General features: G+C 55.7%; 1 protein-coding gene across 4 annotated transcripts; it reads left to right on the top strand.

The window, feature by feature from the left end:
• Positions 1-131: 131 nt before the first annotated feature.
• Positions 132-11,594, top strand: Dyrk1b (dual specificity tyrosine phosphorylation regulated kinase 1B). 4 transcript variants are annotated; one of them, XM_028786206.1, is made up of 13 exons: positions 146-303; positions 2,145-2,308; positions 3,032-3,151; positions 3,249-3,437; positions 3,723-3,870; positions 5,112-5,398; positions 5,955-6,101; positions 6,183-6,323; positions 6,603-6,918; positions 7,262-7,368; positions 7,455-8,869; positions 9,833-9,983; positions 10,437-11,594. In XM_028786206.1, exons 2-11 carry the CDS (start codon positions 2,246-2,248, stop codon positions 7,824-7,826), a joined length of 1,890 nt encoding a protein of 629 aa, XP_028642039.1. In that variant the 5' UTR covers positions 146-303; positions 2,145-2,245; the 3' UTR covers positions 7,827-8,869; positions 9,833-9,983; positions 10,437-11,594. The 4 variants fall into 4 exon arrangements, with proteins under 4 accessions (XP_028642040.1, XP_028642039.1, XP_028642038.1 ...); XM_028786207.1 differs by having other exon boundaries at positions 132-303; positions 6,723-6,918; positions 9,833-11,594; XM_028786205.1 differs by having other exon boundaries at positions 9,833-11,594.
• Positions 11,595-13,791: the final 2,197 nt, after the last annotated feature.

Genomic DNA, 13,791 nt, shown 5'->3' with positions numbered 1-13,791 from the left:
TGGGGGGTGGCGCCTGGAAAGTTTCGTCCGGTCACATGGTGCATGCTCCATTGGTGGCGGCCACGCACGTGCGCGGCTAAGCACCCTTAAGGCGCAGGCGCACAGTGCTCCACCAGGTCACGTGAGGGGTGTGGGGGCGGAGCCGGGGCAGGGGGGCCGGTTTGTTGTGGTCGCCATTTTGCTGGTTGCATTACTGGGTAATCGGGGCCCTGGCTCGCCGCGTCCACCGGACACCCTCAGCCAGTGGGCAGGTCTGAGCTCGGGCTCCCCGAGCAGTTTGAATCCCCTTACCCACGCCCTCAGGTAACGGTGCTGCGACGGGCGGGGCGGCACCCTTGGGTGGGGGGCAGGCCGGGATCCGCCCTGCCGGTCCCCGCGAGATTTAGCAAAGGAGAGGAGGGGGCTTCGGGCCAGGGCAGCGGAGCCCGGCGCTTCACAGCCGGATTCCTGGAAGGGGCTGAGCCCGAGGGAGCCGTCTTAAGAGGGTGTCTGGGAGGGGGCACCCCGGCCCCACTCCCGCCCTTTGTTTGGGCTCGGCTGCGCTGGCCGCTTCGCTGTCGCCTAGCAACAGCTGCCCTGAGTGCTAATTGGTTAGGCTCTTGGCAGCAACAACCAATGGCGCGGTTGTTGCCATGGGAGGTGCGGCCTGCCGGGCTCATTTGGGCCCCGCCCGCCGGGACTCCACCGGCTGGGGCGGGCCTGCCGGGTGGGGGGCGGGACGCCAGGGTCCCTGGGGGCGGGTGGCCGCGCGGGGCGGGGCTGGGCTGTAGGGCGAGGGTTAACCCGCCCCTCCCCCGTCCACCTGCTGTCCCCTTCCCCCCGCGTGCCCTGGTCTGACCCTCGTCCCCTCCTTTCCCCGCCCCTCCCCCTCGGTGGCAGTGGTGGCGGCTGCTGTTGTCACCCACCAGGCCGCCTGTCCCGCTTGCCCTCACCGCCGCGGGGCTGGCTAGGCTAGCCGGGCCGGGGACAGGCGGCCACCTCATCACCGCTGCTGCCACTACCACCGCTATGCTGGCCGCTCGCCCACCGCACTGGGGTCCCCATCGCACTCCAGCCCCCCATGGGCCCAGCGCCAGCCCTGACCCGGGTAGGGGTGGGAGCTGAAAGAGCTGGTCCTGGGGGGGGGGAGGTTGTTTATCTGTGATGCCCCCATAAAGGGGACCTAGAGTAGCAAGACCTAGCATAGAAGGGACTCTGACAAGAGGGAGCTTCCTAGGGAGGGGATTTTTGTTCCGAAGGACACTTTGAGGGAGGGAAGTCTTGTGCGATAGTCAGGGATTTGGCTGTCCGGCCCTTCTAGGAATAGGCTCAATTGTGGAATGACCTGACTTAGAGGAGATAGCAGGGGCCCTAGGATAAGGACAGAAAAGACTGTGACTCTTAGATGTTGAGAAATGACCCCTTTCCCTTGTTTTCCTGAGGAGTGGGGGTCTTGGGGAAATCCTAGTGGGATAAATATAGACGACTTAGGATTCCTGGTGCGGGAGAGCTCGGATAGGGAGCGGGCGCGGGCTGGGTGAAGGATGGAGTCGTCCCAGGGGGAGGGTGCTGTGCTGGTTGAGACAGTCTTTACATCTGGAATGTAAAGTTCTCAGATAACCTTGATTTTGCTAGGAGGTCCACAAGGACTGCTATGTTCTTTAGAGTAGAAAGAACTAGTGGGTAGATCAGGCTTGAAATTAGGCCCTTGGTGTTGAGGGAAGGCCATGTGAGGGCGGGGCCTTATCTGAGGAACTCAGGCTGGCCACCAGGAAAATTTCAAAGAAAGACTGAATTCTGTTCCCCAGACTCTCCATGGTCTCTGCCTTCTCTTTTGCTCTCCTAACTCCTGGCTTCTTTCTGTCCTTCCTCCCCTGGCCTTGCACTCACCCTCTCCCACCCGTCTGCTCTCACCACTCCCTTGTCTGTTTCTGGATGTGGTGCCTCATTCATCTGTTTGGCTTGTCATTTGTTGAGAGGCATGGCTGTGCTAGTTCACTGGCTACCCTTTTCTGTTTCTACATGGCTGCCTGGTGCTGGTGCTCTGCCCTGTCCCCTGTCCCCCTGGTCCTGCCCCCTAATTCATGCCCACCTCTTCTCTAAGTGACCCTGGTCTACATGCCTTCTTGTTCCATGTTGTCTTCCCACTTCCTACCTGCTCTCAGGTCTCAGCGGCGGTGGCAGCCGAGGTGCAGGATGCGAGAAGGCGCCCCCCCGCCGGGCTCCCGCTCCAGGCCTCACACCCCTGCGGCCCTCTGAGCCCACCATGGCCGTCCCACCAGGCCATGGTCCCTTCTCTGGCTTTCCGGGGCCCCAGGAACACACACAGGTAGGCATTCAGCTGGCTTCTCACCTGCCTGAGGATTGAAGGGTCTCCAGACAACAGCATGATTGTGGGAGGATCTCTGGGGATTTTGGAAGCCTCACAATACTGGAAGAGTTTCAGGTAGTTGGACTCTGAAGAGTCCACCCTCATTCCTGCTGAGGACTGAATTCTTGAGCTTCTCCATGGCCTGCCCTCTCTCGCAGCATGGTTTTGAAGTAAAGTGTAATGTGTGTCTTTAGTTCAGAACTGTCACTGGCACAGAGCAGACAGGAACACAGGTCTTAAGTGTTCACAATGAGAAAGAAGTCTGAAGTAAGGGGCCTGAAGGAAGTCTAGAGAGGGTTGGAAGGAAAATGAACTGAGAACTGTGGGAGACGGAGTCCAAGAGCTTTTTAACTGGGCAGAGACACTTGAGAGTGGGGACATGGAGATACAGAAAATTCATTGGCATGGTTCCCAGAAACAGCAGTCCCAAGTACAAAGATTCGGGGGACAGAACCCAGATGTGGAGCAAAAGGGCTGACCTGGGACTGAATGGAAGGTCAGAGGTAACTCACTTCATATAGTGAGCAGATGAGTGGGGAACCCACAGTGTGTGCTTGTGCTCTGCAGGATGGGGTGGAGCTAGAGAAACATGGCCACGGTCACATGAGTCTTCAGCGTTCCCGTTCTCTCCCTGGAAGTGCCTTGGAGGTTTAGGCTTGTGCTGTGTCCTCTCTACCGCAGGTATTGCCTGATGTGCGGTTACTGCCCCGGAGGCTTCCCCTGGCCTTCCGGGATGCGGCCTCAGCCCCGCTGCGCAAGCTCTCGGTGGACCTCATCAAGACCTACAAGCACATCAATGAGGTGAGTGGGGAATGCAGCTCCCTGGTTGGGTGTTGGAAAGGCTCCTGGCTTCTTGCCTGGCTCACTCAAGGGTCTGGTCTCCTGGCTGCCTGAGCAGGTATACTATGCGAAGAAGAAGCGGCGGGCCCAACAGGCGCCACCCCAGGACTCGAGCACCAAGAAGGAGAAGAAGGTCCTGAACCACGGTTATGACGACGACAACCACGACTACATTGTGCGCAGTGGCGAGCGCTGGCTAGAGCGCTATGAGATTGACTCTCTTATTGGCAAAGGCTCCTTTGGCCAGGTGTGGGGCTCGCCCACTCATCCAGTGCCTGGATGCAGACAGCCACTAACCTTACCCAGCATTCCCTCCTCCCCAAGTGCTTCGCTTGCTGCAAGTCCTGTCCTGGGCCAGCCACTTAGTTCCCCTGTCTCAGTTCTGTATGAGTATAAATCACAAGACTCCTTGTAAGAGAACTGTTGTTAGTTTGTATCGGGTAGGAAGGGTGTGAGCACTGGGCTGTGAGTTGTTAAAAAGGAGTGGCTGGTCGGCCTCCCACCTACCCAGGTACCTCTGCGTGTCTCACAGGTGGTGAAAGCGTATGACCACCAGACTCAGGAGCTGGTGGCCATCAAGATCATCAAGAACAAAAAGGCCTTCCTGAACCAGGCGCAGATTGAGCTGCGGCTGCTGGAGCTGATGAACCGGCATGACACGGAGATGAAGTACTACATAGGTGAGGCCTGGGCCTGCGCGGGGCGGGGCAGGGCGGCACTGCCACCGCCCCACCCACCCCCCGCCCGCGCGCACACAGACACCTCCACTAGACAGACCTCCATGGGGGGTCTTCGGGCTCCTCAACCTCTGATGCTCCTGCTGTGGCCATGATTTCTCTTCTGTGCTCACTGAGGGCCAAACTCTGTTGCAAACACTTGCCATGAATTACCTCCTCCGCCCTCCAGCCTGGCGAAGGACAGGGCAGCTTTGTGTACATGTTGGAGAAACTGAGGCACTCATAGCTGTCACATTCATGAGGTAACAGTTCAGACTCAACAGTTGATACTGTGAGAAGCAGTGGCCTCTAGCTCTGGCTCTTGAGCTATGTCGCAGTCTTCCGTTCTTCTGGAAAGAGACGCTTTAATAAGAGGACAGTCAGTACCCCTTGCCACTCGGGTATACATAGCAAAGACGAAAACAGGTTCTTTAGGTTGTTTGGGGGTTTTGATGATGGTGCTATTTTTGGAGACTTTGTTTTGCTATTCTGGGGACCAAGCCCAGTACTTCATGTATAGTAGGCATACAAGTCCCCCCTCAACCACCACCCCTCCCCCCCCAGAACAGCTCCAGACCTTTTTATACTTGACTAATTTGAGATAGGGTCTCACTAAATACATCCAGATGGACCTTGCACTAACAGTTTTCGTGCATGAGTGTACAAAGACCTGGGTCTCCATGCCTGCACCCTAGACCTGGTTCAGTGGTGTAAAATGAAGTGAGGAAGCCTAGAACTGTTTTCAAGCTTTCTTAGGCGGGGCAGTACCTTTTGTTTTCCTTTGCAGTGCTGGGGCTTGAACCCTGGGCCTCATGCTCCCTAGGCAAACATGCTGCCGCCCTTTTGTCAATCCCATAACCTACGATAGTGTGACCCTAAGTTCCAGCAGCCTTTGGAGTTCTGGTTTGCTGTATTCTGGGCGTCACTGTAATCGAAGCTGGCCTTGAGCGCATGCTCATCACGCGTTCTCTTTCCAGTGGCTGCGACTGCAGTCATGCTCACTACTGCTGGCAGAACCTTCCCTCTGGTAAAAACTGGAAGGTGTGAGAGGCTCACGAGAATGAACGTGCCTTGCAAGTCCAGTGCATCGGTGTAGGAACACCTGAGGACCCACTGCAGTCTACCAGGGGTGGTTACTGTGTGGTCCCAAGCCACCTGCCATCAGTGTGTCTGACCTGTTGCCCGCTGTCACCTGTTGCCCGCAGTGCACCTTAAGCGGCACTTCATGTTCCGGAATCACTTGTGCCTGGTGTTTGAGCTGCTGTCCTACAACCTGTATGACCTCCTCCGCAACACGCACTTCCGAGGAGTCTCGCTGAACCTGACGAGGAAGCTGGCCCAGCAGCTCTGTACAGCTCTGCTCTTTCTGGCCACCCCCGAGCTCAGTATCATCCACTGCGACCTCAAGCCTGAGAACATCCTGCTTTGCAACCCTAAGCGCAGCGCCATCAAGATCGTGGACTTTGGCAGCTCCTGCCAGCTTGGCCAGCGGGTGCGGGTTTGACAGGGCCAGTGTCTTCGGTGGGATGGGGTGGGACGACTTCATTTTGGCCTTGGAAGCTGATGGCCAAGAGATGATACTAGGCATAGAGAGGCCGGCCTGGAGAGAGGTAGTGGGAGATGAAGGGGCACAAACAACGCAGCAGGGTGAGCTAAGAGCCAGGCACTCCTCAGAGGAGTGCAGTTGTGATCTGAACCTCAGGCCGCGTTGCTGACTGCGCTCGCTCACAGGTAGAGGACCGTGAAGCCTTGCAACCACATGTGAACAGGCCCGGCCCTGGGGCTTACACTAATGTAGTGCAGTGTGTGATGGCCAGCCTCTCTTTATTAAAAAGGACCAGAGCTGGGAATGAAGGCAAGGTTAAGGCAGGAAGGCCATGGAAGACTGGAGGCTGATGAACAAGACAGTGACTGGCTTGTGCAGCATTGCCGAGAGCCTCACAACCTAGAGGTTCCATCCTGTTTTCAGGCAGGGGCTTGTCTGCACTTGAATCTTCCAGTGGAACCAGCAGGGGAGCTGGTGCCCTGACTACTGTCCCCTCCCCCAGATCTACCAGTATATCCAGAGCCGCTTCTACCGCTCACCCGAGGTGCTCCTGGGTACACCCTATGACCTGGCCATCGACATGTGGTCCCTGGGCTGCATCCTTGTGGAAATGCACACCGGAGAGCCCCTCTTCAGTGGCTCGAATGAGGTGTGCCCCTGGAAGGGGTGCCCTGGAGGTGGAGGGGTGGAGCCTGGCCACCTGTCGCCCCTGACCACCGCCTGCCCGCAGGTGGACCAGATGAGCCGGATTGTGGAGGTGTTGGGCATCCCTCCCGCACCCATGCTGGAACAGGCACCCAAGGCTCGCAAGTACTTTGAGCGGCTGCCTGGGGGTGGCTGGACCCTACGAAGGACAAAGGAACTCAGGAAGGTGCGGCCCCTGCCCTGTGCCACTTCTCCCTCTCTGGGTGTCCCCTCACTCACACTTGGGGCTCCCCTCTCCCTGTGTCTTTCCCTGTCTTCCTTTCCCCCCTTGTCTGACCTTTTCTTCCTCCCCTGCCCACCCCATCACCATCCCACCCCCACAGCTCTTGTTAGCTTTCTCTCCCTCTCTCTTTCTTGTGCCTCTGTTTCCCCGTGTGTGTCTCCCTGCCCCTCCTGCCCACTGACGGCCACTCTCTTGCCCCCCCTCCCACCCCCTCCCTGCCAGGATTACCAGGGCCCTGGGACACGGCGGCTGCAGGAGGTGCTGGGCGTGCAGACGGGCGGGCCCGGGGGCCGGCGGGCGGGGGAGCCGGGCCACAGCCCCGCCGACTACCTCCGCTTCCAGGACCTGGTGCTGCGCATGCTGGAGTATGAGCCGGCCGCCCGCATCAGCCCTCTGGGCGCGCTGCAGCATGGCTTCTTCCGCCGCACGGCCGACGAGGCCACCAACACGGGCCCGGCAGGCAGCAGTGCCTCCACCTCGCCGGCGCCCCTTGACACCTGCCCCTCCTCTAGCACCGCCAGCTCCATCTCCAGCTCTGGTGGGTGCCCCATGTCAGATGTGTACCGCAGGGCCCAAGTTTGGGTGGCCTACCCACCGGGCCTCTGTCCTAGAGCCCCTGGAACTACCAGATTCTTGGCTCTGAGGTGGGGTGGGACAGTCCCACGTGACCCAACAGGATCTCGGAACTGGGGCTGGAGACTCAGTCCTTAGAACGGACTCTAGCCTTCCACGAAACTTTGACCCTAGATTTCAAAATCGGGCTGTTGGCAGCCTTCACCCTTGCTCTGCTCTCAGCGTCTACACTTGGGGTCTCGGTGGCAAGCAGACTCGCTTCCATCTTACCATCTCTGTCCTCTTTCTCTCCTTCCTGGTGCTTCTAGGAGGCTCCAGTGGCTCCTCCAGCGACAACAGGGCCTACCGCTACAGCAACCGATATTGTGGGGGCCCAGGGCCCCCCATCACTGACTGTGAGATGAACAGCCCCCAGGTACTGGAGCTGTGAGACTCTGGAAGTGGGTGGCAGGTGCCTGGGACTTGATCTCACTACCCACGTCTCCTTTACTTTTTCTTTAGGTCCTACCGTCCCAGCCTCTGCGCCCCTGGGCAGGCGGTGATGTGCCCCACAAGACACATCAGGCCCCCACCTCTGCCTCAACAGTGCCGGGGACCGGGGCCCAGTTACCCCCACAACCCCGATGCCTTGGACGACCCCCATCACCAACATCACCACCGCCCCCAGAGTTGATGGATGTGAGCCTGGTGGGCAGCCCTCCGGACTGCTCTCCACCTCATCCAGCTCCTGCCCCCCAGCACCCGGCTGCCTCAGCCCTCCGGACTCGGATGACGGGAGGTCGACCACCTCTCCCACCCCCTGATGACCCTGCCAGTCTGGGGCCTCGCCTGGGTCTCCATGGTGTACCCCAGAGCACAGCAGCCAGCTCATGACCCTGCCCCCTCCCTGGGGCCCCTCCTGAAGCCATACCCCCCCATCTGGGGGCCCTGGGCTCCCATCCTCATCTCTCCCCTTGACTGGACTTGCTGCTACCCAGCTGGGGTGGGTGAGGCCTGCACTGACTGGGGCCCAGGGCAGGGGATCAAGGGAGAGGAGTTTGGCCACACCCTTCCCACTAAGACTGGACCCTTGGTCCCCCTCCCCCCCTTGTTTTCTATTTATTGTACCAAAGACAGTGGTGGTCCGGTAGAGGGGAGAGTCCCCCTTACCCAGGGCCCTAGGAGGGGGTGGGGGCAGGTAGGGGGAGATGGCCTTGCTCCTCCTCGCTGTACCCCCCAGTAAAAAGCTTTCTCACATGCCTGCCTGAGCGTTTGCAGGGCCTTGGTTCCCTCCCCTGACCCTCAGAGGCATGGTGGGGAAGGTTGTCTGGGGAAGGGCTGCTTTGTGATGTGGGTCTAGCCCTCCTGGTGACATCATAGTTGTTGGTGCAGGCGTGGGGCAGCAGGAGTTTGATGGGCTGAGAAACCTGGATACAAGAACCCTGGCCCATATTTGCCTTTTCCAGGGTAAAGGCCTCCCGGCCTATTGCTAGGAATTGTGATGGTCTACCCTCATCGGTCAGGGTTTCCAGAGTCCACACAGAAGTGGCTCTTTTTTTGTCAGGCAGGCATCCGGTAGGTTGTGGATGTATTTGGCAGGCCTTCTTAGGTACCATCGGGGGAGCAGACAGTGGGTACAGATTTTATCCCACCCATGTCCAGCCCCACTCTGCGGTCATTGCCAGTATTGAGATTCTCGGGCAAAAGATGCTCCCTGACCTCCAGGTAAGTGATTTTTTTTTTTGTTTGTTTCCATGGCAATTTGGAACCACCTGTCTCCCAACCAGTTTGTAAGAATCACCGGGTTCTCGCACAAGGGGGGGTTGCGGTGCTGATTCCTGGGAGATGGAGTTCTACAAGGCCAGCTCTTTGCTCACTTTTCTTGAGAACTACAAAGCCCAGAAGTCTCTGCACACATGGCTGGGGATTGGTGTTCGGTAAGCTGTAGGGCGGTGTGGCTCAGATGTTGGAGGATCCGTAGTGCAGGTTGATTGGATGGTGCTGGTGTGCAGCCATAGGGTGGGGATGGAGGGAGCATAGTCAGCCATCCTTGCAGGGTCCAGCGATGGTGGGTCTGTGCAGAACCTCTGTGAGCAGGAGCCTGTTGTGGGAAAGTGATAGGTAGCAGTGGTCATCTTAAGAGGGCCGTTGAAGATTGATTTATTGGAGATATTTGGTTATCTAGAAAGCTGGACTTTTTTGAAGGGACAGGGGCACTGTGAGAGGAAGGTGCACAGCCCAGTTTTGCCACAGCATGGAAGTACGTTGGGAAAGATGGCTTATGGCAGGCCCCTAGGTAAGGGTAGCCTAGAATGTGACAGGTTAGGGGGGTGGTGCTGAGAAGGCCAAGAAAGGACAGGTGAGCTTTCCAGACAACTGAGTTGAAGGAAGAGGTGGAGAGGGGCAGGGAAGGGAGGTCTCCAATATATAGAGCACCCTATCCCCTATTAATAGTCTTGGTTGGTTTTGTTTTGTTTTTTTAATTATGTGTTCTCTTGGTGCTGGGGATGAAATCCAAGAAATCCCAGATGCGAGGCAAGTATTCGACATAGCCAGCCTCCCAGTAAAAAGAGTTTGAATGAACAGTTGTAGAAGACAGGAACTGCAGTGGCCTTTCCAAATCTGGGGGTTAAGTGGGCAAATGGAGGTTACTTTTTTAAGGTCACACAACTAGGAAGTAGCCTCAGGTTGCTGTGCATGTGTGCGTATATTCGTGTGTGTGTGTGTGTGTGTGTGTGTGTGTCACACTCCAGTCATTAATTTAACAAGGTTTATTGAGCCTGGAAGCATCAGCAGGGCCAGATCATGTAGGCCCCATGGGGTATCATTTGTATTGTGGTTGAGAACCAATGCCCAGCTCCAGGCTGACTGACTACCTGATACCTCATTGGTATTTCCAGGGTATCCTCAGAAGTTGAGGCAGGTGAAAGTCTGTGGCATCCTCCTCATTGGTCTTCTGCCCTCACCATTTCTCCCCATGTAACCAAAGAGACTCTGAGCACCTATTTTCCCTCCCGGCTGAGACTCCCTCTGGACTCCATCTCACTCAGGGTAAAAGTCCACATCCCTTCCATGACACTGGCTCTTCACCATCCACCCTCATCACCTGTCTGAACTGGTTGACTCTCACTCTGCTCCAGCCACACTGGGCCCAGCCTTTGCACTTGTTATTCTGTGCCTGGATCATTTGTCTCTACACAGCCCAGACTTGCTGCCTGACCGCTCTCCTGATACTGCTAACATCCCTGACCATTCTTTCTTTAGCTTTTGTTTGTATCAGTCATATTGCTGCTGACAGGCGTTAAAACTTACCTTATCAGCTGCCCCTCCCCACTTTCCGGGAGGCCTTGACCTTCTTGGAAACGGGTATTTGGATCACCTCATGCTTTCTCTCCCACACTGAAGAACAGGTGACGCCCCTCAGGTTCACTGTCAGATGAGCACTTTGAGAGCATAGATCCTGATTTCAGCCTCCTGAGATGTCGCATGTCCCCCTCTATACAGTAAACGTTGCTGAGAGCTCCAACGGTGAACAGTGTGGGACACCACAGAGAAGAAAGGAGAGTTGCTCTGCCTTGAAAGACCTCAGTCTCAAGGTGGAGTCAGTCAGGTGGCACAGCAGTGGGAAGTGACCAGGATCAAGAGCGTTCAAGTCTGGATTAGGAATTTCTAATCTGGCTCCTAGGAAGACTATCCAGACCATAGGGTTAGCATCAGCTCTCTTCAGAGAGAAGTGTGTATGTGATGATTGGCCGCCAGAGGCTATGGAGGAACACAGGGCCATATCTGTCCCCCCACATCCCCATGTTTTCCTGTACCCACCCCACCGTACCTCACCCCATGTATGTAAAGTTGTAGCAGAATTAGTCAGTGGGACAGAGTGTCAGGTTAGCTGTGTTAGCATTTTGTTTCATTTTACATTTGTCTGCATGCGCGTTTTGCCGTGTTCGTGCCTTGTGCCCTCAGAAATCAGAAGAGGGCATGGGATCCCCTGGAACTGGAGTTAGGGATAGTTGCAAACTACCGTGTGGGTGCTGGGAACTGAACCCAGGTCCTATGGAAGAGCAGCCAGTGCTCTTAACCACTGAGCCATCTCTCCAGCCCCAGCTGTGTATTTCTAAAGGTGCCCCTGATGGGTCTTACAATGACTACACTTAAAAAACAGTCCCTATTGTCTGCTGTTTCTACTCAAGATAAGGCATCCCCCTTGAGTAATGGGTAGGCCACCGATTTGATAAAGACAAGAACACTGAGCCAGGTGGCCTTAACAGGTCTGACAGCCTCCTCTGTCACTCCTGGTGCCCTGATTTCTTTTTGTCTTTCTGGTTTTTTCAAGACAGGGTTTCTCTGTGAAGTACTGGCTGTCCTGGAACTCACTCTGTAGACCAGACTGGCCTCGAACTCAGAAATCCACCTGCCTCTGCCTCCCAAGTGCTGGGTTTAAAGGCGTGCACCGCCACTGCCCGGCTCCCTGATTTCTTTATAGAGGTCCAACAAACATCTGTCCCACCTATTTCAGCTGTGCCAGGTATGCACATGGCATGGTGGATCTTGTAACTTAGCTGACACTACCCTGGAGCAGAGACCTGAGTCCTCCTCAGGCCACTCCCCTGGGCCTTGTCAATATTCCAGAATCATGAAATAAACAATTGTGATTCATGACACTGTTTTAGGATGATTTGCTTCTCAATAATAGCTAACTGAAATAAGGGAGTATTTTTAAAAATCATACAATGGTAAGATTATATAATATTATGTGATAGCTAATTGAATCCTTGCAGCTAAATAGTACTGCTGTCATACCCATCCTACAGATGTAAAATCAAGGCACAGAACAGAGGTATCATTAAAACATTGCAAGGTACCTTGTCTGTAGTAAACCTGAGTACTCAGTCATTACTCTCAACATTGTGTCTGTCAGCATTAATGTCTTGATAGGTGTTGAGGTGGTGGACAGGCGAGTGGTGGTACTTCTAGGAGAGCAGTTGTAGGCTACTCCCTTGGCAAGATGGGAAGAGCGGCCCATCCTTGGTGGTGTCGTTGGAGTGCCATGGAGTCCGTTTGCTTCTGACTCGCTCATAGAGAATGCAGCAGGCTGTTGTAGAGCCCAGTCAGCTTGAGCCTCTTCTTCCTCGGAAGCCATGTTGTCCTAGCGAGCTGTTGCTCCTGTTCGCTCCCTGTTGACTGTCCCCATCGCAGGCAGGCACTTGCTGTTGTGGGAGCACTATTGGGGATGCCAGGGCTATAGCAGCAGACAAGTCCCAGGGGCAGTAGGAATGTTCGGAGGGCTGGAGACAGGGGAGCTCTGTAAGGAGGGCATCTTTGAGGAAAATATTAAAGAACTAGGCCAAAGGGGAGGAAAGACAGACCTGCCAGGAAAAGAAAGCCAGTTCAAAGGCCCCAAGGTATACTAGAGAGGACAGGAATTGGACAGGAGTGAAGAGTACAGGGACAGAGTTCACAAGGAGATGTCCTGAGGGCTTGACTCTGGCACTGAGTAACATGTAAAGCATCACTGGAGCTAGAGCACTGAGCTCTGGGGTGGGTGTTCCAGAGCCCCCTCTGCCGGCCGTGTGGGCAGAGGTTGGAACCATTCCAGTGGACTGTCCAGCTGGTGTCTGCATGTGGCTTGGCTGCAGGAGAGGTGGTCAGTGTGGGGTGAAGACGAAGGGTGAGAGAAGCCCATAGCAGCCTGAGTGTGGGAAGGAAGAAGGAGGCTGGCCTGTGAATGGAAAATAGCAGGCAGGTATAGGTACATGTGACAACAGTCACCGTATTGCTAGTGTGAGATCTCTGTGAGATCACAGAAGGGGAAGACAGAGACCAGGACTGGAAAGCCACAGTCATCTCTATGTAGGATGACTAACATGGAGGTTTCTGGGTCTGAACAGTGTTGAACTCAGGACTCCCCTACCTCTTGGTTGGTCCTGAGCCTTGAAAGCAAGAGAAGGCCAGGGCCCTGGGAGTAGAACTGAGTCAGAACCTGGGACAGTGCCTGGCTCTCTGGCTGCTAGACGGAGGCTGGCCCCTGCCTCAGCATCCACTGCTTCCTCTTTCTGTGCAGGTGGCTAGCTGCTCTTGCCCCAGCTCTGTGTGGCCTTCTTGTCTAGCTCCCTGCCGCTCTTCCACTCTTGGTCCCACTTCAGCTTGCCAGAGTTGAATTGCAGGGGCCAGAAGTACAGGTCTGCAGTGGCTGATGTGTATCTGCTGCAAAGGGCTCTGTGACCCCAAGTCTCAGTTACAGTGTACTAACAGTTGGTATGATGGGTCAAGGATTTGAACCTGGTTTTTTGGGGGGAGAGGTGAATAGTCCATTTGTGTGTGGCTCTGAGAAGTGGGCAGGAAACACTAGTGGTGGGCATCCCAGTAGAAAGTAAAGTAGTCTAGCAGGCTCTGAGCTGTGAAAAGCTCAGTTAGGTCAGGAGCATTTCTTCCCACGTGTTTCTTGCGAACCAGACATAGTGATGGCAGGGCCAGCCTCTGCCTTCAACAAACACACAAGCCAGTGGGAAGGCAGGCTGCCTGCAGACAGAGGTCAAGGCTGAGATGAGGAAACAGGCTTGAGTTGAGTCATGGTGGCAAAGAAGTTGCAAAGGGCTATGGGAACTCAGAGGCCATGCCTGGCCCAGTCTGAAGTATCAGAGAAAGGAGATGGGGGTGAGGCGTACAGGAGTGTACACCTCAAATGGGGTGGCTGGGGAGCACTGGAGCCCAGTCAGTAGGGAAGAGACTGTCATTCAGTAGTTTTAGATTTGTAGAAAAGTGTCAGGGATCATGCAGAAGCTCTCCCCAGATGTACCCAGCTCCCCTGGTGTCAGTGTCTTCTAGTCTAGGACACACCCACCAAAGCCAAGACTCA

The sequence above is a fragment of the Grammomys surdaster genome, unplaced genomic scaffold (genome assembly GCF_004785775.1).
Source record: "Grammomys surdaster isolate TR1022 unplaced genomic scaffold, NIH_TR_1.0 125430, whole genome shotgun sequence".
NCBI lineage: Eukaryota > Metazoa > Chordata > Mammalia > Rodentia > Muridae > Grammomys > Grammomys surdaster.
Note: the sequence above shows the minus strand (reverse complement) of the source record. Positions and strands in the feature narration are given on the sequence as shown.